At 39.6% G+C, this 26,025-nt stretch overlaps 1 protein-coding gene across 2 annotated transcripts in view; it reads right to left on the bottom strand.

The window, feature by feature from the left end:
- Window positions 1-17,875, bottom strand: part of EPM2A (EPM2A glucan phosphatase, laforin) — a 51,404-nt gene extending 33,529 nt beyond the window's left edge. Inside the window, exons 1-2 of one of the 2 annotated variants that reach the window (XM_087882842.1) lie at window positions 17,436-17,780; window positions 16,862-17,239 (exon numbers count right to left, since the gene is read on the bottom strand). Coding sequence is in view for 1 of the 2 variants with exons in the window: in XM_034418960.3 (XP_034274851.2) it covers window positions 17,436-17,703 (268 nt within the window). In the remaining variant the exon portion in view is untranslated. Of the gene's footprint in view, window positions 1-16,861; window positions 17,240-17,435 lie in introns of both variants that reach the window. The other variant, XM_034418960.3, reaches the window with a different exon arrangement.
- Window positions 17,876-26,025: the final 8,150 nt, after the last annotated feature.

Raw genomic sequence — 26,025 nt, forward strand, 5'->3', positions numbered from 1 at the left:
TTTCAATGATGTGGTAATTTTTTTTGTTCATTTTTGCTGTTAGGGGATTTTTTAAAGGGGGAATGATATATATCCTGGGCAGTAAGTCATTCCCTTGTCCATTCTTAAGATCTCCAAGCAGCCTCAAAAGGTCAATAATCATGTAGCTGAATTTTGTGCGTGCTCTGTTTTCTACAGACTCTTGTAGCTTGGTAGCACAAAGCTCTCCTCCTTTTCAAGTATCATGCCTCGGCTTGGCTGTGAAAGATTGTATTGAGATCAGAAAAAGTTTTCTAATTTCCCCTCTGCTCAAATAGAGATTTTGCTTTACATTTACAGATCGAGAAGAAACATACCTCTAAATTCTGTCATGGAAGCCATTAAAGCTATTTCAGTTTCCTAGAGATTTGGGAAACTATTTTGACCAAAGCTTGCTTGATTTCAAATGTATGATCCTCTTACTGCAACTTGGAAACATATAAGCAGAGTGATTTTGCACATCTTCTTGTAATTAGGGTATTCTGTATAGTACCAAGCTGTTCATGAACGTATCACTGACATCACTGTCTAACATATACTCTTAAATTTATAATATCTATCTATCTATCTATCTATCTATCTATCTATCTATCTATCTATCTATGAAAAAATGTAAGTCCGGGTAGCATACAACAATTATGGGCAAGTAATTCAAACTTTGAGCTTAAACATTATTGTTGCATCTTTCTGAAATGTTTATCAAATGAATATAAATTAAATAGATGTGTTCTCCTTTCTTGCCATTATATGCCCATCCCTAAACATATTATAAACTCTCATTGGTTTTTTTCTCTTGTCTGTTGTGTAGATGCATATGCAGCTTGTGTCACACAATTCCTTAACAAGTGGCTTACCACAAAATATTTACTTTCTGTAAATATTTATGGTAAAAATAAATATTTTAAGTTTCAGCTATTTCAGCTATTGAACTGGCTTTCTATTAAATTAATCTGCAAACTAAAATCTACCTAGTGCACCACCTTGTCTTTTTAAAAAATCTGTATTTCATTTCTGAAATAAAATATCCAATATCAGACTGGATGTCTTATACAAAGAACTATTTCTATGTCTAAAAAGATCAAAATAAAAGTAAATGTGGCAAACATTCGAAAGCAAAATAATGGTTTCTCTCAAAAGTTACATTACATTTGAGATTGGTTTTTAAAGTCTTCATTGTTATTCCACTAATGTTCAAAAATTCTTCTATGCCATTTGCTTGCACAGCAACATGTTAAAGAACAAAGAAGTCAAAAAAGTCTTCCTTACAGATCAATCTTTGCAAATAGCACTCTTTTTAGTGCCTAAGGATTGCTCGTATAGTCATAGCTGAAGTGTAAGAAAGATGATCAAGCTGGTATATCAAAAAAGAGCCACTGGCTTTATTGCAAAGCAGATTAAAACAGGGTTCTCTGAACACTGTGTAGCTCATATAGGAGAGAAAAACAGACATGAATATATCAAGAGAGAAAGATATGATCAAAAAGCTCAACCAACATAGCCAAAATCTATAATAGAAAAAGAATGTAAGTTCTCACATGGTGGTGGTAGGTGGGCTCGAAGTCAGAAGAATATAAGTCAAGGATATAACACAACTGTATATAAAAGGTACAGGTTTTCCCTTTAGGTAAAGGTATTCAGTCATGTCCGACTTCCTAGGCGGTAATGCTTACCTCCGTTTCTTAGCTGAGGGAGGCAGCATTGTCCAAAAAAATTTCCTTGGTCATGTGGCCAACATGACACCACATTGCAGCGCAGAGCGTGTGGTGAAACATGGAACGTTGTTATCTTCCTGCCAAAGTGGTACCTATTTATCTATTCGCATTTGCATACTTTTGAACCAGTGATGGGTTGCTCCCGGTTTGATCTGGTTCTTGCGAACCAGTAGTAACGGTGGTAGGAGGCTCCGCCCACCCGCCCGGACATCATCATAAACGATCTGCGCATGTGCAGAACCTTCTGCGCATGCACACACTCCTGTTGCGAACCAGTAGCGGAGGTAAGTAGAACCCACCCGTTTTGAACTGCTAGGTGGACAGGACCTGGGTCAAAAACAGGAGCTTGCTCTGTCATGTGGCACTTGGGTCTCGAACCCAGGCTGTCAGTTTGTCATCTGACAAGCTTAGCTTAACTGCTAAGGTATTGTTCCCTCTCTTTTTTTCTGATATACACTTCCTTATATTTTCAGTACATTCCATACATTCCTTACAAAATTCCTTACATTCTGATATACTTTTTCCTTAAATGTAATTTATTGTCACTTTTTCCTTGCTTCCATTTGTACTATCACATTATACAGGTCCACATGTGGCCAATTCTGCAGCTCTTTCCTTACGCTTTTCTTATTCCACATCTCCTTCATTTTTCTTGTACTTTAATGGATTTTGCTTTCACTCTCTGTCAGTTGACATTCTTTCTGCCACTTTACTTCAGGGCTTTTTTCTTTTTAATTCTGTCCCATTAATGTAAATTCCACCTCTACTAACACATTTCTGCATGTATCCCTTCGGAAATCTTATTAACACTAGTTGGGTCAAAGTCCAGACAACTCAACCAGAATTTCTGTGGATTTCCAAAGGAAAAAGAATTAATGTAAACTCCCAAGGAAAGAGACATTTTAGAAGATGATGTTCTCCCAAATGGGATATCACAGGGGTCCCAGAATAACCCAGTTTTCAATTTCCTTACAGCACAGTTCTTCAGAGATAATATTTGCCTCCATAAAGTCAGGTGTAAAATAAGTCAAATAAACTTAGTAAAATACAGTCAGTTCTCATTGTTTATGGTAGTTACATTCTATGAAGTTGTATACATTGAATTCACAAATACTGAACCCTCAGTTGGGGACGTGTGCAATTCAAATCAACTCAAATTTTTGCCTCTCTACGTGTCCGTGAATGATTATGAAAACTCCATGAGTATTGATTTTACAATCAGAAATCAATTTTAGCAAGCAGGTAAATTTGCAAATATGGAATCTGCGAATGATGAGAACTGATTGTATTCAGCTTCTTTCCATGCTACACCTATGATGCACCTTACTGAGAAGGCTATAACTTTGTCAACCCATCTAATCCAATACTGGTTTCCCTTACTTCTCACAATCACTGCTGACCCAAAACTCCCCAGCCAACCATTTCATTTGCCTGAAAAGCCAAGCAGGGTCATACCTATTTAACTTGAGTGGTCTTCTGCCCCAGCTACAGACCCCAAAGAACACAGCACACACAAAGTCTATACAAAACTTAAATTTATTAAAATAACTCAGTCTTTTCCAAACAAAGGCTGTTAATAAACTTTCTTAACAGCCTACCAGAAACCAAAAATAAAGTAATCACAATCTTACTAAGGCTGGCAGAAAGCCCAGAAGGAATTTTCAGAGAATCCAGACGCGAAGGAGAATGAACTAAAGTTGTTCCCTACAAATTGCTTCAGTCGGCGTTCCTCCTTAAATAGGCTAAGGGAGTGGCCAATTAGTCCCAAGCCTTACTCTCGAGGAGACCTCCTCCTGAGGAGTCACTTCTGCCTTTTGGCAGCTCTGCGCGCCCGTGCATCGAGAAGAGGCTCCTCCTCTTTGTCCTCTTCACTTAAAGGAGCTTCTGGAGGTTCTGAAGGCCCTGGCTGAGTCCCTGCCTCTGGCACCACATCTTCTCCAGCCTCCTCATTGTCTGACTTGAGTGCCAGCTGCACAGGCTGCTGGCGCAGCACCACATCAGCCTCCTCGCTGTAAGAATCAGCTACAATCCACACAGGCTGCTGACGGGCCACGACTTGGAAATCCCAGGGCTTTAGGCTAGATTGGTAAATCTGAAAAGAATCTTATTTTGGTACATGGCCATAAAGACACCGGGATTTAAGTTCAACTTGAAAGAAACTTTGCTTTTATGGAAGCTTGTTAAGCAGAAATCCACCTGCTGGCCCCCACCTTTCGGTCATTTTCAGCCTCCGCACACCCCCTTTTAGATCTGTTCCAGGCTGCGGGTTTACCACAGCACATCACTGCCAATCGCCACCGATTGCTGCCTCCGCGCATCACGTTTTTGGCCTCCACACACATCATTTTTGGCCACCACATGTCACGTTTTCAGCCGGTTCCAGGTGGTGGGGATTGGTGGCAGCAGCCTGGAATGGACTAAAAACACAAGTGCAGAGGCCAAAAATGGGGCATGCGGAGGCTGAAAATGCAACATGCGGAGGCACCGATGTGCTTTTGCAATCTTGGCAACCTGGAGCAGATCTAAAATGGAGTGTGCGGAGGCTGAAAACGCAACACACTGAGGCCAAAAACACAACACACGGAGGCCAAAAACATGACGCGCTGAGGCGGCGATGGGTTGTGGCGATCCTCGCAGCCTGGAACAGCTGATTGGCAGTATTCCGGGAGGCCAATCCAACTGCCAATCAGCTGCTCATGCTGAATCAGGCTGTGATAATGTGCTGAAGCTGACCAGGCGGTTTGCTGCAAGGACACTAGCCAGATGAATACCAATGGATGCTGGTAGGTGGAGGCAGAATTTTTTTTTTCTTGTTTTCCTCACCAAAAACTAATGTGTGTCTTATACTCTGGAGCATCTTATATTCCGAAAAATACGGTATGTCTAAGTGCTATTGTATTGCTAATCAGTGGAATGGCTTGCCTCCTGGAGTTGTGGGTACTTGAATCTTGGAGGTTTTAAAAATAGCCTGGACAACCATTTGACCAGGATGGTATAAGGTCTGTTGCCTGGAGCAGGAGATTGGACTAGAACATCTCTGAAATCTCTTTGGCCCTTGTAATTTTACGTTCTATGTTTATCTTACCTACTCAAACTTTTTTTCTCCTCTTATTTATTTAGCGTATGGTTGGTCACACACAGTATTTTTCTCCTCTGAAAAGCTCCTACGGAACAGGGAGCTCTCCAGAATGAAGTAAGAGATGATATGAAGTATTATGGTTAGTAAGGGAAACTGACTATGATCAGATGCCCAATTTAATTGCAGAGAAACATTTTCCACTAAAGCAAAGCCAACACATGATACAGGCCAATATTTTTTGTTGTGTCTCCCTTTTTCTTATCTAATATTATAATAATGAAAGGACATACAATGCTAAGTCTCTTGTATTATTTTTAGCTATTCAAAATATTTGGCTTCTATACTGATATTTGAGTCTTTTATAGATAGATACCTGTCTAACTTTGACTGAGAATTCACTTTCAAATTACTTAGAAAGGTGTCTATTTCAAGTGAAGCATGGCTGAATTGTGATTGTTAGTAAAGAACTATGAATATAAATACAAATGGTTTAGACCACTTGACAGTGAATCTTCTTGACTTATACAACTCACATGTGGCATTTAAAAGAAAAATTGTTTTGCTGCTATGGTTGATCTTTGGTCCCTGCTTTTCAGTTGTTTCAATGGTGGTGGAGTGTTTTTATAATGATTAAAGCTTAGTGCATTAAGCCTCATTGATTTATACTGGTTAAACAGCCCAAAAGTAGCTCCATTTGCTATCTTGAAAAATGTCTTCTTTATCATATTACACATGTTTTATATATGCAATTCTAAGTCACAGAAATGAAGATTTCTGAAGATCTGGGAAAATTCTAAAAAGGGAGAGAGAGAGAGAGAGAGAGAGAGAGAGAGAGAGAGAGAGAGAGAGAGAGAGAGAGAGAGAAGCTTTTAAATATCGTTAAAGGCGATAATGGTGATGGTAAGATAAATCTGTCTTGTTTGCAGAGTTATCTTTCTTCATGAAATTTTGTTCCAAAATGTTTTTTTTAAGAATACAGGGATTATCTTGATGAATTATGCCAATCCTTTATGGGTATGTCTTCCAGAAACTCATACATAATATGGCACAGCCTGCTACTGTTGTTCTCCCAGGAAATCATCATCCCATAGCAAATTTTTAAGGGATCTCTTTATCTATCATAGCTAATTCCATTGAGAAAACTATCCACCATATAACTTGTCTAATTCTCTTTTTAATTTAAGTTAATAGCATTTAATTTAACTTAACTCTATTACCATGTCTTGTGATGATGAAGAATTACAAAAATTAAGCATGGATGATGTGAAGCAGCATTGCTCTACTGCTAATCAGTTTTATAATCCAATGGTGCCTTTGCAAAAGCAAGTGCTTAGGCTCACATAAGATGAGACATTAAAACTTCCTCTCCCCACTTAGTAGATCCTTTTGGGTTATATTAACATTGTTCTTGGGGGGGGGGGGTTCTAAATCTCAGAAGCTTTTCAGCTGACAAAGACAGCATCTTCTGTAGCAAGTGGGCATGATCAGTGTCAACAAGGTATCTTTAGTGACACCATTTAGTATACCAAATAGTACTCAAAAAGCAGGTCCCCATATGAAAATATTTTGGGCACCCAATCTGGCAACTCTCTTTTTTGACTGGGAGCACAGCAACACAGCTTCTCAGCAAACATTGCTAAAATCCCACCGCAGATTCAAGGCTCTGCTGGGAAAAGCTGGACAATAATGTTTCCATTTGAGTATAAGTATAGACACCCTTTAAAGCAGGAACGGTTGAAAGCCTTGGTGCACTGCTAGAAATCCTCCAAACATTTCTACTGAACTGAATTATTTAATATGACAGAAAAGGAATATTATTAAATCGATAAGGTATTACATTCATTTATTTAGATTTATTATAGCTGCCCATTCTGATAAACTCAAGATGGCTTACAAAATCTAAAAATGTTATAAACAGTTAAAAAGCATATGACAATATAAATAGCCTGAACTAAAATAACCATCGTAGTAAGAAAGACTTATAACAGAAGACCCACAGTACATTAACCCCAAGCCTGAGTGAGGTCTTGAGGCTTTCTGGAACCTCAGAGAGGGCACTGTCCCTATGTCTGCAGAGATGCTGTTCCAGAAAGTGGGGCGACAGCACTGAAGGCATGCTTCTTTGGTGCCACAAGGTGACATTTAATAGAGGAGACTTGGAGTGCACCCAGTCTGTTCAAATGTATGAAGTGGGTAGAAACCATTGGAAATAAGCGGTTTCTCAAGTATCAATTGGAGAGAGGTGGTTCCTCAACAGCCCCACGTATAGCACATTGCAATCATCATGAGGCCACCTTAAATTGGATTAATTTTTCATTTTAACATAGGTAAATCGAATTTCATTTTTGCCTTGTTTATGCCCATTCTTTTGTCTTGGTTCTAGCTACTGTTTGGAAAATAATCACTATGTTGTCTCTCAAACAGCATGTATGCCTTGTGTCTCAGCCTCTTATATAGCCAGATATTCTTCTCCTAGAGTCAACCAGAACATTCTTGTATTGATCATATACATTTTCCTACTATTACTCGTGTATCTTACCTTTCAATAAAAAATATGGCTCTTTGTTTTTTATGAGTTAATCTTTTGTTTTCTTTCTTGCTCTATATCTCTTCTGATGTGGGATGAAAGAAGTCCATCTATATCAGTGATTATACAATAACGTGATTTCAAACTAATTTATAGTCCTTTTAAAGAATAAATCAAACTGTTTGATTTACACCTAATCATTTTTAATGCAATGTGTCCTCTTTAAAAAAAATATTGTAACCTGCAGCCTCAGCAAGGAACCTTTAATCCCCAAACTCGTTCTGTCCATTGGATTTGGACATAGACACATGCACTTTTGTCCCTGACTATGAGTAGGGCAGGTAATCATGGGGACGGATTTCAACTTCTATCAATAAACTGGTTAATTAAAGATTTTAGCACATGTAATATAGCACTTGCAATGTTTTAATTTTACAATGTTCTTTGCATACATAAAATATACATATAATATTTTATAATATATGTATATTATAGCATACAGATATATAAAGTCAAATTTATTTCTAATTACCAAAGAAGTCTTATGTAAGTATCTTTGTTTATCATCTTTATATACAGTAGCTGCTCATCAGAGAAATGTGACTCACAAATATAAAATATATTAAAAAACCCTCTAAACTTTTTCATCAACACAAATACTTGAAGTTAAATTTAGCTATTTATCTGTTACTAAGCAATTAATAGTTGGTTGAACTTTTATATTTGGTATGTGGAATATGCTAAATAAATATATGTATTTGGTATGTGATTAAATTTAATGAACCTCGCTCAAACTTTCTTAATACTGCCCATGCATTCATTTTCCTTCTCCAAAGACCATATTTATAAATTGAGACTGTAATGTTTTTACTTAAATTCTAACAAGCCAACAAGTACAGTTCTTCAATCTCCATGGTATACACAAGGAACCCCTGATCTCTCTCTTTTTTTTTCTATCTTTATGACAAATGTGACATATGATTTTGAGGTTATGAAATAAATACTGAAATGTTGCAAGAGATACTACTGGGTTTGAACTGTCAAAAGAATGAAAAGGCCTGCCAGACCACTGAAATTATGGAGAGAGGAGGAGATCATTTTTTCCATTTAGAAGAGCCTTGCAAGAAAAATGGCAATTGTGCCAGAGTGTGTCTATTTGAAAGAGTTTTTGCAAGAAAAATGGCAAGTGCCTAGGTGTGTTTAAAGGAGGAGTAATAGAGAAAAAGATAGGGACTGTAGTAAAGGGCTTCAGAACAACCACTTTGGGACAAATGCAATATGACAGTGGGTAAAAGGTTGGAGGAGAGAAGATTTTATTGGATGCAGGAGGAGGCTGGGGAAAGATGGGAAGAAAAATTGGACACGGGGAGAAAATAAAGCAAGAATGTATAGAGGAGAATTGTGAAGGATCTTAGCCCAAATAGACAGCAGCCAGCCAGAATAACAAAGGTCTAAGTACAATACTCCATCTTGATGTGACCAGCTGACCACCACCAGCTGACCACCACCCAGCTGCCTCTGCCAACACACCTCAAATATATAATCTATACTTTCTAGAACCCTCTATAGATGTCAGGCTCCCAAAACCAAGAAAGACCCATTGTGATTCTTCAAAGCAGATTTCTTTATCGTTCCTCACCTATATACAGAATCTGTTGAGGAATTCGCAGAGCAATCCTTGAGTAGCAAGGGTGTGCACCTTGCTATATTGATGGTTTATATATTGCCAACCCAACGTTTGAGAGTAGTTAGGAAATAACACAGCCAACACACAAATACACTGAGTTGTGTTTACTTTCAGGAAATAGTAATAAGGCACAGTTCAATAAACAGTCCAGGTCATACACAGATAAAGTAGTAGATAGTAAAACAATAGTCCAGGGATAATCCAATATACAAAGTCTTCTTACCAGTCGTTGTCGTCATACACATAAATAGTTGCAAACAGTAGCAAACACAGCAAACAGCAAATAGCATCAAAGAGCAGTAACGAACATCAAAGAGCGGCAAAGAGTCAAAGAGTCAGAGAGCAACAAACCATGTTTCTAGCTCCCTCTTAAGGACATTGACTAAAGTGCTAACCAATCATGACACAGGATGACACAGCAATACAGCAGTCTTAAAGCTATATTGATGGTTTATATATTGCCAAACCAACAAGTTAGGTAAAATCATTTCCTAACAGAATCCAAAAGCAAATTTCCAGCCTCATAAAGCATATACTCTGAGAATTATTAGGGAAGAGCCATCTTGACCCTCTCTCACACACAAACTGACTTATCTCTTGTTCCTCTGGAATGCATTCCCTGCCTCTTGGGGGTCCAGACTACATTCCATCACAATAGATGATGGACTACCACCTACTCAACAGCATTGCTCCTAAAGGAGAAGTTGGAGGCAGAGGTGGGTTTCGCATAATTTTATCACTGGTTCGCCACACACTGAAAATGTGAGCACGTGCACGCTCGCGCGCCTTCTGTGCATGCGCTTTGCTTGCACACGGGGCTTGCACGCATGCACGCGGCTTAGAAAATGTGGCTAAATAGGACAACATAGCGCCAGGACAGGTGGGCAGGCGTGGGCCCACCTGCAAGTTGCCACTACCGGTTCGCCTGAACCGGTCTGAACTGGCTGAATACCACCATTGGTTGGAGACCAGGGGGAAGTGATCAAATACTTTTAAAGTGGGTATCACTACACTTTCCCCTTACCCAACTGTTCATGCCCTACCTAGCAACCTGCAGGAACCAGGACAGAAATGAATTAAACAGACAAATGAGACTGAGGACCTGAGGACCTATAGGCTGAGACTATAGAGGACCTTTCCACTTGCTCCAGTTCCACAAACTTAAATGAATCCCAGACTACATCAGGAGATTTGCCTCACTCTACACAGTTGGGAGTCTATTTGCATTCTAGCCACCATGCTGCCTCAAAGCAGCTCTTCCTGAGTTCCTGGACCTGATTTCTTGGCTGATACTGGAATTCCCCCAGTTACTTTGTAGAGGCTAAAGTTAGAACATGGACAACAGTATTACGTTTCCTTCTCACATGATTGCTCTTTAGAAACTGAGCCAGAGTGAAACCAGAGAGAAGCCATATTATGTAATCTATTTAGATAATCTGCTTAGAGATGAATTCCTAATATCTGTCACTTCTATAAAGCACTATTAACAGATTCTAAACAAGTTTGAAGAAGTAAGCTAAACTAGTATGCATGTTCAAGGGACTTTTCAAATGTATATTATACAGTCTATACAAGTCCATGATCTAATGACACATAAATATGTATGCTTTAGAATAGTGAATAATGCTTAAAGCTATTTATACGGCTGGAGTGGCTTGTCTGAACTACTGCTGACATTTGTAATTGAATATTCCTTCCTTCCTGTGAACTTAAAAAAAAGTAAAGTTTAATTACTTACTCTGGTTTTCTTCTTTGTCACTGTAAAAAGAAAATCCGTAACTAGTACTAGAGTAATTCAGTCTTTGCACCTAGAGACAGGTTCTAGGAAGGGACCCGGAGTTCATAACTGTCATGACTATCTGTAAGAGATGACCAGGCTAAGCCCGAGAGAGGGGTCAAATGTGTTATTAGTCTTGAGTTTCTTCGCACCCACAAGAGATCTAAGTCCAGCCCACCTTGAATTCCATTGACTCTTATCTAGCACCAATTTCCTTTGACCGTTAATAATGTAATATTTAGTCTGAGACACAAAAATGGATGCATGCTAGACCTTGAGCTTACTTTGGAATGGTTGTGGTGTGTGATCTGGGTATGGGAGGACATTAGACGAAGTCCTTTTGATTGTCACATACAGATAGTCCTTGCTTAATGATAAGTTACTTAGTGACCAAAGTTATAGCAACTCCCCCTTCCCAAAGGAACTTCCGTCCTAGTTCTGGAGTTCCAGCAGTGGCACATATATCTCATGGTCATGTGACTGCATTTTGGGTCCTTGGCAACCAACTTGCATTTATTTGCAACATCCTGTGATGTGATCACAATTTTCTACATTTTTGCCAGGGCTACCTGTAATTCCTGGACTAAATGAGATTTCTTACTGGCCACTCCTTGTGTGGGGTGGATGGATTTATTTGGATGGTATGTCCCAGGCATCTAACAAATCTAGAGGGTTTCAAAAGGCACTTGAGGATTTTCCCTAACTGGTAAGCAATTCTGCTAGGTATTGTTGTGACCCCAACCCGGAGGCTGATTTATCTTCGCATGCTGAGTCAGAGGATGATATGGAGGAGGAGGAAGCTGTCACGAGCTATGTGCCAGAGGGGCCGTCTTCACTGGTGAGTCAGCAAGAACTGACAGTTGCTGACGTGCCTCTGGATCCCAGCCAAATTGAGGAGGAAACAGAGGCCGGGAACAATGAGGGGGAGCCCCTATTGGATGCAAGAGAGAGACGTAGGAGACATCGTAGAAACAACTATTGCCATGTCCCAAGAGGTGTGGTTAGGAGACGTAGGGCTACACCCTACAAAGTATAAAAGGGGTGTGACTGGGCTGGAAAGGCGTGGTGAACAATTTGTTGGCGTTTTGGATGCAGTGGATTTACAACTGTTAGTTTGGAGTTTTTTTGACAAGAGTCTGCATTCCTGCATTAGTCTGCTGGCCGTCTGCCAAGGCTTTGGAACATTGCCCGGTAACTATTGGACTGATATACTCTTTGGAAGAGAACTATTTATTAAAGGGCCAGCTTCAGCCTCTCTAGCCTGCGTTTGTTACTGCCGGGCTATTTGAGCCTCTGCAAGGCCACTCGTGGGAGGGGACAGAACAGGTATCTGGAATTTGGAAATTCATGATTGCTTTCTATTTGTGGGCTAATTTTGGGCTTACAAGAACTTTAGAAGATGAAGCTGTAGAAGATACCTGAAGCACAAATAAAGGAAGATGAGTGAACATTAGGTGGGAGCCCATGTTCAAGCCTCCATTGTGGCAATAAGAAGAGTGAGAAATGACACTAAGAAACGGCACTGGACATTTGGTTCAATGACTTTTGTAAGGGTCTCAATTGGAGGGAGTGATTATTGTATTATTCTGGACTTCCTGCAAGGGTTGGGAATTGCAGGCACTATGCTCCAGTGGTTCCATTCTTTCCAAACCAGACAGTCCCAGTTGGTAGCAGTGAGGAAAATAACGTCTCTCCCCTGTTGTCCATAGGGCTGCCTTTGAAGCACCACCCAGAAATTGATCCAAAAAGCAGCAGCCCATGTATCAGTGAAGCAGAGTTTCTATAGTCATCTAAATCCTATTTTGGAGTAACTTCACTGACTGCCAATAGATTTCTGAGTGCAGTGGAATTTTAATTTATAATTCCCTTTAGGCAGCTTCAGGGCTGCTCTCCTCCTTCACACTCGTCAAAATCTATTGATTTTGAGGGTAGGGTCTCACAGGCAATGTTTCTTGGTTGCAGCACCTGCACTAAGGGTGGGGGATCCTTGCTGCTGGCTTTCAGGAAATTATTCCATAAGGCATTGAGGAAATAGTATGGTCATGACTATGTTTCCTACATTGTTTTAATTCTTAATTTTATCTGTTTTATATATCAATTTAACTTGCAACTCCACTGGTAGTTGCTTGGAATTACAGCAGTATAAAAATACAACAGATTATAAATATATTCCTTCCATTTATTTCTTATACATAATTGAAAGAGGCAAAAGAAAAAGAAAAAGCATATTTATCTTTCAGCAGTCTCCATTTCAATGTTCTACAAAAAATGATCAAGTGCTAGTCCCACTATGTTGTAGAGAAACTGAGATTTTCAATTCTGGTACAACAGTGACACTTAGTGGATTTAGGAGACATTAATTTTATTTGCTGACTATTTGCTTATATGAGGAAAGGGAAGGGGAAACAAATAGAGAAATGGAAAAAAAGGGAGGGGGGGCATTCAAGAAAGATACAATGACAGAAACCACAAAATACCTATTTCTACATACATAGCTTTAAATATATCAGTGTTCAGGAAGCTTACTTTTTGAGGGATCTCCTTTTAGGGCTAAAATTCCAAGTGAAGCATCCTGACCAACCCAACTGTTATAATCCATTTTTGCAGGCATGAATGAGAGGCAACATTTCCTTCCTCCCACAGGTTAGAAAAGAAGAAACACACCAATTAGCAAACCCAGGGAAAACAAAGGAAATGTGTCCCCTTCAGCCTGCTAAGGCAATTGCCTCTCTTTTGTGTGTGCGTATTGGGGGGTGGAGGGTGGGGGAGGCTGAAGCAAGCAATTTTTTTTTCATTAAGGAAATTGATTTTGATACTTTTTGGGCAGGTGAAGCACACTTGTTAATTTGCTATCCCACCCTGCATGCTATTAGAAAAGCTACAAAGACCATGCATGGTATTAAAGTAAAACAAGGAAACTATTCCATTGATTTGCTGTTTCACTCAACTCGTTCACTTTGCAAGGGGTTGTGGTAAGGGAAGCAATATTTCTTACCTGGAAGCAGTGCCCAGCTTTAGGCCTTTTTTAAGGTTTAAGAGGTGAAGCAAGGTATTGTCTTCTGCAGTTTATCAACTTACTCACCAGGGGAAAAAAAAGGTGAATATACCACACAAAGGAAAGAGCCAGATGATGCAGATGAAACTATCTTCTCCATCCTGCTGTGAAACTGCATCTTTCTTTCTAATATTAATGGGGAGAAGCTTTGAAAACTAAGTGTGAACCATGGAAAGATATGATGCTTGTTAGCAGTGACCCAGCAAATCTGCCCAAAAAGATGCATTGTGCAAGTCTCTTTTTCTGAGTCAACCTCCCCAGATAGCAGACATGAACATAGTGATCTTACTAGATGTTTCAAATGATTGATTGAACAGGACTTTTACATTCAGATCAAGGGCTACAATTGCCTTAAGTTAGAGAAGGTATTTTTTCTTATCTCCCATCTCTAGCTTAAAATCAGACAAGGTGAATTTAGTAGATGGTCCTGTTTAGTGTTATACATGCAGCCATATATGCAGCCATTCCTGCCAACTCACTCGTACTTTCTAGATCAGTGGTGGGTTTAAAATATTTTTACTACCGGTTCTGTGGATGTGGCTTGGTGAGCGTGGCATGGCTTGGTGGATGTGGCTTGGTGAACATGACACGGGAAGGATACTGTAAAATCAGCATTCCCACCCCACTCCAGGGGAAGGATACTGTATCCAGGGGAAGGTTACTGCAAAATCCCCATTTCTTCCCAATCAGCTGGGACTTGGGAGGCAGAAAATAGATGGGGGTGGGGCCAGTCAGAATATTTACTCCCGGTTCTCTGAACTACTCAAAATTTCTGCTACCGGTTCTCCGGAACTGGTCAGAACCTGCTGAAACCCACCTCTGTTCTAGATGCTGCATATGGAAAAGGCAGTGAATTCATCTTATCACTTATTTGCATTCTCAGTGGCAATCGGGTGGGGAACTAGTCCAACTTGTCATATCAGCCAGTGAGAAAAGATTAGAACAATAATCAGGGAAATGTGAATTGGCAGGGGTTTATTGAACACTACACTACACTTTAAAGAAGATCAGCTCTGGGTTGATCTAACTCAACCTCTGATTGCTGCAGGAGCCACCACAGCATCGAGACTATAGCAAAAGGATACTTCATATTCTGTTGGTTGACAGCTCATACAATCAGGCACTGATTCACATAACAACTGTGGCAAGAAAAGTCATAAAATGAGACAAAGCTCACTTAAGAACTGTCTTGCTTAGTAACAGATAATTTGAGTGTAATTGTGGTCGTAACTCGAGGACTACGTGTACTCGGGCCTCATATTTTTCCTGCCCAAGTTCAGAATTTTATAATCTTCCCTGCTAAATTCCATCCCATTCATTTCAGGTCACTTCTCAAGCTTGTCTATAGATATTTTAAAATCTTGTCTTTTATCTAAAGTATTAGCAGTCCCACTCAGCTTTGGGCCATCTGCAGACTTTTTAAAAACAGGTAGCCCTTGACTTACTACCAGTTGCTTTGAGACTGATCAAAATTATAATGGAGCTACCTTGGGGCTAGCTATGGCCTGGATTTGAAATTCTGAAGGTAACTCCCCAATTGTCATGTGACCAAACTTCCAGTGCTTGGCAACTGGATCGCATTTATGGCTGTCTGCAGTATCCTGCATGTGACTGTGTTTCACAATGGTTTTGCCAAAACCCAGCATTTACTTCCAGTTTCCTGCAAAACCGCATCCATGGCAAACCATGGGTTTGTTGAACAACTGCTATGTTCAATGACTGCCACAAAAAAGATAGTAACGCTGTGTTGATCAAATGATTCACAACTTATGATCATGATGGACAGACTCCATTATGTAAATCAGGGACTATCTATATTGCTTCAACATCCCCACCCAGCTACTGATAAAAAATGTTGAACCGCAGAGTTGTCTGGCCCTCCATTAGGTAGAATCCTCTCCCAAGTTGGAGCCATTAATGATCATTCTTTGGTGTGGCTGTTCACTCAATTGCGAGTCTATCATCTAGTTTATAATTTAGCATTTTGTGAAAGGGAATATAATCAACACTCCATCCAAGGCTTTGCTGAGTCCAATTACAATCTATCTACAAAATTCCCCAGATTTACTATGCTAGTAACTCCAACAAAGAAGGAAATAACATAATCTGGAATGATGCGTTTACAATAAATCCATGCTGGCTCCTATTCATTGTAGCATGCACGTTGTAATGAATAATTCTTCCCACTGTATTGCAGAGAGGAATATGGGGTATACTCATGTAAGTACAACCTTCCTGAAAGGAAGGAAAGGTAATCAAACATGGGGTGAAGATGTTTGTCCCAGAGAGAGAAGTTCAAGTTCAACTCCATGTAAAGTAACTGGATGAAGATGGGTTAATAACTCCCTCTCAACCAACCTATCCAGCGGGCTGTTTTGGAAGTATACCATATATGGGAATCTATACCACCACCATGGGTTCCTGGAAGAAAGGCAGGGTACAGAACAAATAATCATGGAAGACAAAATATCCTGCTCATGGTTTGAAAACAGCAACAGCTTCTCATACATTCGCTGTGGAACATACACTTCTGGGGGCATTTGGGGCCAGCTGCCAGTACAGGACAGCAGTGACTACTCAGATTATTGCTTGATAATATCTCTGGGCCTCTTCTGAGAGCATCATATGTCATGTATGTGAGATAGGTGGTTATATAAATGTGATGAATAAATAAATACATCTGGGGCCACCTGTCAATACAGGGTAGCAGTGACTCTTCCTATTATAACTTCTCTGGGCCTCACCACCAGCTTCTTCAAAGAGAGGCCACGAGTAGCAAGGAAAGCAGCTGGGTTTTTTTTTCCCTTCTAGGCAGCACCCTCATCTCAATTTTTCCTAGCACGGTGTCCCCCGAGAAGCTGTGCAAAAGACAGAAGTAGACTCTTTTATCTTTTGCACAGCTCTACCGGGTACAGCAAGCTTTCTCTTTCGCACACTTCCAAACTCCTAAATTCCTAGGGGTTTGTACACCTTTGCCTATTTCTTGTCGGGAACGGGACAACTTACCACAGCCAACTTGCTGGGGCCAACTCGCCACAGGCCAATTCGCCCCGGGACAACTCGCTATGGGTCAATTTAACAATTCTATTTAAAATAAAATAAAAAATATGTTCATGTTTGCCATTCACGTTTCATTCTGTCCCTCCTTTTGCATCCTTTCTTTCATGGTCCGTTTCTTGGATATCAGTATAACTCTAGTTTGTCAGTTTGTCCTGTGGCGAGATGGCCGTGGCAAGTTGTCCTGCAGCAGGTGGTTTGGCCGTGGCCAGTTAGCTGTGATGAGTCGGCCGTGGCGAACTGTCATAAACCCTTTCTTGTCCGTTTGCGCTACAAGAACTGGAAATGGAGGAGAACGGCCGTTCATCGCTTACTTGGGCACCTGTCCTGTTGCAAAAAAAAAGAGAGAAAAAAGCAGTACGTAAGGTGGTCCCCGTTCTTCTTCTTCTTAGCGGGAAAGAGCCAAGAGAAGGTAACGCGGGGACGCGGACGCGGCCACAATTCTACCCCGCAAGCGGGGGAGGTGGGGGGCGCTCGCGCTCGCGGCCGCGTCGCCGGGGAGCGCGCGCGAGGCTTGTGTTACCTTCCCAGACGGCGTCTCCTGTCTCGAGCCGCCTGAGGAATTTGTACCAAAAGGTGCTCGCGGTTTCTTCCTCGCCGGGCAGCGCCACCTCGCCGAGCCACAAGACTGGTTCTTGAGCAGGCAAGGGAGCCAACGGCCGGCTGGGCTTCATAACCAGCGCGCGCTTGGGATCCCATTGTCCCAGCTCAGGCCGTGACCCCGACACGCAAAGCACCGTCCCGCCTTCAGCCAGACGGGCGGGAAGAATCACCCCGAAACGAAACAGCATGGGCGCCCTCGGACCCAGCAGACGGAGAGCAAAGACCCTGGGGGGGGGGGAGGCGAGAGGAGGTGGAGGAGGGAGGGGCGCGCTCCCTCCCTCCTCCACGGCGGGGGGGGTGCCGGTGACGTCAGCGGCGGCTGCCGCCACGTTCTATGGAGCGAATAGGGAGGAGAAAGGCGGGTAGGATTGGCCGGGAAAGGCCACGTGACTTGGCCGGCAAAGAAACTTTCGTAGCTACAGCGCCTCTCTTCGGCCTTTACTCTGCGTTCGCTCCCTGAAGAATCGAGTTCCGAGGAGTCTGTACGATTTAGGAAAGCCGCCGAGTCCTATAGTGAGCCCCGCTCCTCCTGCAGAAGGAAAGGGAAGGAAAGGGAGAGAAGTGCCCGCGTTTCTCTTTCTCCGCCGACGGGAGGGGAGACTCCGAGGACGGTGCTCAGCGCAACTCCCAGGAGGAAGAATCGCCGCTGATTTAGGGGAATTTCCTGGGAGCTTGATAAGAAAGACCCAAATAGCCTGGACGCCGCTTAGATTTGTCGAGATTAATCAAACGGACCTGGAGAATACCCTAGCTTTCCCACTCCAAAGCAGAATAAATGTCTTGCTGCCAGATATGAAGGCAGGCTCCCTAATCAAAGGTACAAAACCAGAAATCTCGCGGATTCCAGAGTCCTTCCAAAAGTTGCTGTGGATGTAGAAGTTTTAATGGAATTGGAATTTTTTTTTTTAACTCCATGGGAATAAGCATCTCTATTGTGTTTACATTATTGTAAACAGTGAAATTTATTTTCCTGAACTCGCCTTCCTGTTGAAGGGTACTCCATCTGTATGTCGTTTAAAGGCCAAGTACGGCCCATTCCCCCCAAACTTGTACCCACCCAAGGAAGTAATTCAATCCTCAAAATGTAAATGCGTACTCTACATAAATTTTTGTTACTTTTTTAAGACTGAGGTGAAAGAATGAAAATACCATCTGTCAGATGTAAATGCCTTATTCTCCAATGTGTAAATAATGTATATATGGAACATCAGAGGTTAACTTATTCTTTGGACTTTAATGTATTCATAACTTACCACTCCCATTCCTAGCTCCACCCCTTGTATATATAAGGAGCCACCATCACCATTCTCGTTGCTTCTACCTCGAATATTCAGTGAATATAGAATGCCTATCATAATTAAAAAGAAATATATTTAAAGCTTTAACTTCTATTATCTTTATTGAGTCTGATCCTGAAAATATTGCAACAAGCTGGTAGCAGAGGATGGTTAATTGACTCAATAAGTAATTAAAAATGTCCAAGAAAGATAGGCCCAACACCAGGGCCTACAGCAAAGAAATAGAAACTGATCAAGAGATGATCAACGAATCCACCAATGCGATTTCGAGAGAATCCGAAGAATACACCACTGAAGAAGAAGAACTAATGAGTGAAAATAATGACCAGAAAGAAATCGAAATAGAAAATAACGAACTCAGGTCAGAGATATTAAAGATACTAAAAAGCCAAAAGAATGATGAAAGTCTCATCGCGGACCTCCAGGAGATGCTGAAGAACAGCGGAGCAGCGAGAGAGAAAAACGTCATTAAAGAAAAACCCAAAGATCAAAAAATCGTAAGTGAGATGACTACTGAGAAAATAGTTGTTAAAAAGAAAAGATGTGATCCCGCGCGAAATTTTGAATGGCAGCCATCTTGGTTTCAACGAACTTCAAAAGAGAATGGAGCAGAGCCAATCAAAACGCTCAGTTCAAAATTTCTGGCGCGAAAAACACTATCAGACGAAGAAAGTGAGAAAGAAGTCTCAAACTCTTCAGATGATCCAAAATCAGAAAGTGAAGACGATTTAACAAAATCTCAAGTAAAATCAGCAATGAAAACGCTTTTTGCTGCTTTTGGGCCAAGACTGAAAATTACCAAGACGTCTACGAAGAAGCAAGAAATCAAACCGGCGACTCAAGACCTGCACGCTCCCATCCTGACTTCGAAAGCGACGACGCCCGAGCCCAGAGAGCCATGCCGATTTCGCCCTACACCACAGACAAAATCGAATACCAACGCACACAAAAAGAAGAAAAGAACCGTCACCACCACCAGAACCCCAAAAACCGAGCCAGAGACCGACTCATCTGAGGAGGAGCGGATCGAGAGAGCTGAAAGGGAGAGAACCTTCCACGACGCCACCAAAGAAGAAATGAACAACGCGCATGTGCGAAACTACGTAGACGACCCAGAAGGACTTGAACTGGCCAGAGAACCGCGCAGACTCATTGCAAGCATCCCAATGCCGTTCTGTAATTTCCTGCACTTGAGAGATCACGGACTGCCCCAGGTTGTAAGTAATGGACAGAATAATGTAGGTAACTTACCCAGTGACTTCCCAAAACTTAGAATTGATGGCATTAATTTACAAGAGTGGTATCAACAGCTTCAGGTTATTTTCATGAAAGAAAATTTACTATTCTTTATAACTAGCCCTCCAAGAAGACCTTGGACTTTAAAAATAGATTGTTTACATCATAGAGCATTTTTCATAATAATATCTAGCGTGTCTCCTGCAATGTATCATAGCATCAAACCAAACCTAACTGTATCAGAAATAATTCAATGCATGTTTAATCTATTTCACAGCGATAGCGTAGCTACAACCACAAGAATGTCTAAGGATTTCTTTTCCTCTAGAGTAAAACCAGGGGTTTCTATAAGTGAGCATTTGATAAATCTAAACAAAATAAGAGCTGAGCTACAATTGAGGGGGGAAGTGATTTCAGATCAAACAATGAAAAGTGTTATTATCAATTCACTTGATCCATCATGGGATAGCTTTATGTCACACTTAGATACCATTAATTTGGGATATTTATCCATAGAAAGTCTATCTAACAAATTGATAGCAGAAGACAATTCAAGAAAAAATCGATCCAGTAACCAAACAGACCACAAACCTTTTAGGAAAGTAGTCTTTCAAGATAAACATAATGAGGCCTTTAGATGCTACAATTGTGGATCCAGGGAACATAGTAGAAGAGACTGCCCCAAAGTCTCAAGAGAGAGACATAGACCAGAATATAGGAGCAAATATAATTACAGACAATCTTCCACAGATAGACACAAATATAGAAGCCCACCAAATTACAAAGAAGGTAGAGGGGGTAGAGAAAATTCAAAAGAGAGGAAATCTGGGTCACTGAATGGGCTAAATAAACAAGACAGCACCAGAACACAGCAGGATGAGAATAACAATTGGCTTATTGACTCTGGTGCAACAAATCACACCACCAACAACAAAAGTATATTATCTTCATTTATAGAAGATAAGTTTGTGATAAAGGTAGCTAATCAAGAAAAGGTTCAAGTACTAGGCAAAGGAAATGTGACCTTGCCTGGTCTAGGGAAAATAGAGGGGGTATTATTAATCCCAGAAATACCTCACAACATACTAAGTGCCATAAAATTAAGCAGAGAATCTGATATCAATATAGTTTTCTCAAAGGGGAAAGCAACTATAGAAAAGAACAAAACAAATGTAGGTACTGTAATGATAAAAGGAGGTCTACCCTATCTGATAACTAAAGAAAGATGTTTACATAACATTGATTCAAATATGGAAGATTGTATTGAAGCAGATGATGAAAATGTCAGTAACAGTGACAATGATGAGTGTAGAATAACTCATGATCACAAAAACACATACAAGGAAAAGAAACCAAAAATAGGTAAACCAATTCATGATGAGTGTGCTCACATCTTACACAGGAAGTTAGGACATGCAAGCTTTCCTGTAGTACAAAAAATGACTGAACACGCAGAAGGTGTCAAAATAAAAAATTGTGAAAATTATTTGGAATGCTCAGTATGTAAGTCCACCAAACTAAAAACCAGTCCCAGACCAAAAAAATCTAACAGATCAACTAACAATATTTTTGATTTGGTACATATGGACTTAGTTGGTCCATTAAGTCCCTCAATTACCTATAGAAAACGTTACTTCCTAACAATAGTGGATGACTACAGCCGATATGGTTTTGTTTACACATTAAAGCACAAGGATGAAACATTTCAGAAATTTAAGGAATTCTACAAACGTATAGAAACACAACATAATATCAGAATAAAGCAAATTATGACAGATAGGGGATGTGAGTTCATGTCTAAAGAATTCTCCCAATGGTTAAAGGATAGAGGAATGTTACATTTCACGTCCAATCCTTTTTCTGCATTTCAAAATGGAGTTGCAGAGAGGAAAAATTCCACACTACAAACCATGATTAGGTGCACATTAGAGGATGCTGGTTTAGGCAAACAATTTTGGTCAGAGGCATTACATTATTCGAATTACACTCAAAATAGAACCTGGTCCAGTATTGTGAATAAGACACCATATGAGGTGATGTACAATAGAAAACCCAAATTATCACACATGCACATATTTGGAGTCACTGCAGACGTACACATACCTAAACAATTGAGGAGAAAGGGAGAAAACGTATCCAGGAGATTAAGATTCATGGGATACGAAACTGGAACCAAAGGGTACAGATTTATTGATAGTAATAACAAATTTATAGTATCCAGAACAGCTGTGTTCCATGAACAGGCCAATTGGTCAAAATTGCACCTTAATGAAATATTTCCTAATAAATGTAAAGATACGATATCTTGTGAGGAAGGAACAACAGAAAATCAAAATATTAACAAAAGTAAGAACAAAACCAAAACTTGGACTAATAGTCAGCATAAAATAAAGACAGACACATTAACAAAAAAGGAAGCTAGATATTTGCATGATAACCATAGCAAGCCTGAAAGAACTATTAGAAACAATAGAAACCAAATACCAAATAAATACAAAGATTACATAATGCATATGAATGGAGAACAAATAACACCTAATACATATGAAGAAGTATTGAAACTTCCACATGAAGAAAGAGAAAAATGGGAACTAGCTATGGAAAAAGAGATGGAAAGTTTACAAGGATTAAATGTATTCACACCTGCGATCGCACCTAAGGATAAAACAATTATAGGTACCAGGTGGATTTATAAAATTAAGAACTTAGAAGGAGGCAATACCTTATACAAGGCTAGACTAGTTGCACAAGGCTATGCACAAAAATATCCAGAAGACTATACTGATACATATTCACCCACAGTGAGAACAGAGAGTGTCAAAACAGCCCTTGTAGTAGCATCTGCACTCAATCTGGACGTATTCCAATATGACATACAGACCGCATACTTACATGCAAAATTAGATAAGGAAATATATGTAAGAGCACCATACAGTCAATACACTAATAAGAACGAAATTTGGTTATTAAATAAGAGTCTGTACGGATTAAAGCAATCCGGCAAAAGATGGTACGATTGCTTGGTAAAAGTACTTAAGACCATGGATTTCAACGCCACCACTGCTGATAACTGTTTCTTTGTAAAAAAGAGTAATGATCATATTGAATTTGTATTAATTTACGTGGACGATATTTTATACATTGGAAAGCATAAAGAGAGCAGGGAAATCTTTGTAAATAAGTTAAATGAACACTTCTCACTGAAATCTCTGGGTAAAGTGAATAAATACCTTGGTGTGCAAATTAACAAAACTAAAAGGGGATTCAAACTTACACAGAAAGATAAAATCATCGAACTCCTAAACAAATGTAACTTAAATAATGCTAAAACCTGTGACACCCCTATGCAAACTGATTTTCTTAGAAACACTGATGAATCTTCCCCTGAGTTTAAAGACAACACATTTTACAGATCAGTTATAGGTTCACTCCTTTATATATCTAATTGGACTAGGCCAGATATTGCATTACCTCTCAATCTATTGTCAAGATATGTTAGTAAACCAACCTTGTATCATTGGGAAGCTGTCAAAAGAATTCTAAGATATCTGAAGGGTACATTAGATTTTTGTTTAATGTTGGAACCCAATAATGACAGAGAACCAAAAATTACTTGTTATGCTGATGCAGATTGGGCTGGTGATACAACATGCAGAAAGAGTACTTCTGGTTATGTTTTTCTATTGAATGATTGTCCAGTTTACTGGTATACTGGTAAACAAGAACTAGTAGCCACTTCTACTACAGAAGCGGAATATGTTTGTTTGTCCAAAGCTGCAAATAACCTTGTATGGTTCAATGATCTGATCACTGATGTTTGGAAGAAACCCACCTTACCATTTATTATGCATGAAGACAATAAAGCGGCCATTGAAATATCCAGATCCGATGCAATTGGACAAAGGTCCAGGCATATTGATATAAAGTTTAAGCATGTGAGACAACTGTCTCAAGACGGATTCATTAAAGCAATACATTGCGATACTTCTGAACAATTAGCTGACATATTAACAAAACCCTTACCTTCTAAACAACACAAATATTTAACTTCTAAATTATATGTATTATATTGTCCTGAATCAGAATGTAATTGGTGTTGTGTAACGAACCGGCATTTAGAGGGGGATTTGTCAGATGTAAATGCCTTATTCTCCAATGTGTAAATAATGTATATATGGAACATCAGAGGTTAACTTATTCTTTGGACTTTAATGTATTCATAATTTACCACTCCCATTCCTAGCTCCACCCCTTGTATATATAAGGAGCCACCATCACCATTCTCGTTGCTTCTACCTCGAATATTCAGTGAATATAGAATGCCTATCATAATTAAAAAGAAATATATTTAAAGCTTTAACTTCTATTATCTTTATTGAGTCTGATCCTGAAAATATTGCAACACCATCATTTAGTGAAATAAGACATATATTCCTCTAAATTTCAAAACTCATGAGATCCGATGATGGAATCCAGGTTACATTAGGTTTCTTGGAGCCTTTCTTCTGCCTTCTCTTAGATTAGTGGACAAAGCATTTATTATTTCATGGTGTGTTCTCAAATAATTTATTAAAAGCTTGAATCAAGTACTGAGGTACATAAGAGAACAAATCTTCCTATGAAATCAGGAAGTTGTTTTGCAAATCTAATAGATGACATTTGATCACATGTAACTTTTCATAATCCTCTCTCTGTAAGATTATATCCAAATTATGCATTTTTGCTACTGCACATTTGCTTAACAAGAAAAATATATACTGTATTTCTTGCTAAACATCAGTATTGGATATTACACAACAGTCTTATAGAGGTGAAGGTCCAAAATTATGTGTCTGACACTTAACACTTTATTGGCAAGGAAACACCTTTTGTTATTTGGAAAAAGCTTTATTAAATTTGTAAACATCCTTAGGGAAATGCATTTTATTGGCAAAGAAACACCTGTTGTTACTTCAAGAAAGCTTTATTAAATTTGTAAACATCCTTAGGGTGATGCAGAACTGGCTTTGTAAAATAATGGAAAATTTATGCCATAATCTTTTGGATGGCTACTTAGAACTGAATTGTCAAACTCTATTAATTTTTAAAGGCCAAAATTATTTGAAGCCAATGCGTATGATTGATCAGTAGGTACTGAAACATCTGACTGAAGTTCTCATTACTTAAAGGAATTGCCAACTATTACTAAAACTTCATTTATTTCCGAGAAAAGTTGTGAATATTGGCTGTTTCAATAAAGTAATGACCCAGGACATTCTTTGTTGCAGTGTTTTTTTAACCAGAATCTTTTCATATGTTATTAGGAGTTAAATTATTACATTGTAGCTCACACAGCATTGCAGAAATATAGACAGTTCTAAAGAGTTCATAGGATTGATCAATATATTAAGTCTAAACAATAATTGTTAGCAGATCATATTACTTTCACCTTCTAAAATATCTTTGTTTTTAAAAATCTAATTTTAAAACCTGTATAAACAATTTATGACAGTATTTCCACAACTGACTAATCATAGGGAGTTCAGTAGTTAACAGGCAATATTGTTAACTATAGTGCTAGTGTTAGAATGAAATACTTTATTTAGCAACAAGTACTTTCAAAATACAAGTTTTCTTCATACGTTTTAATTTACATTTTCAGTTAATGACACACTAAACCAGGGGTCCCCAATCCCCGGACTGACACCAGTCTGCAACATGGCAGAAACTAGGGTGCGCAAACAGGCAAAGCCCCATCCACGGGATGAAGGCAGCATGTAAAACTATGCCCCTTCCAGTCTGTAGAAAAATCTCTACACAGAACCAGTCCCTGGTGCCCAAAAGGTTGGGGGCCACTGCACTAAGCTATGAGAAATGCTAATTCCAGCAATAAAATCATATTTGATAGTGCTGTTGCTTCACCTTAACTAAGTGTGGAGATTTACTAAAGAAAATGTTATTTCTCAAATTATAAATAAAAATCATGTGCTAAACAAA

Source organism: Pantherophis guttatus, chromosome 1, assembly GCF_059756535.1.
Source record: "Pantherophis guttatus breed Tessera chromosome 1, ASM5975653v1, whole genome shotgun sequence".
Taxonomy (NCBI): domain Eukaryota; kingdom Metazoa; phylum Chordata; class Lepidosauria; order Squamata; family Colubridae; genus Pantherophis; species Pantherophis guttatus.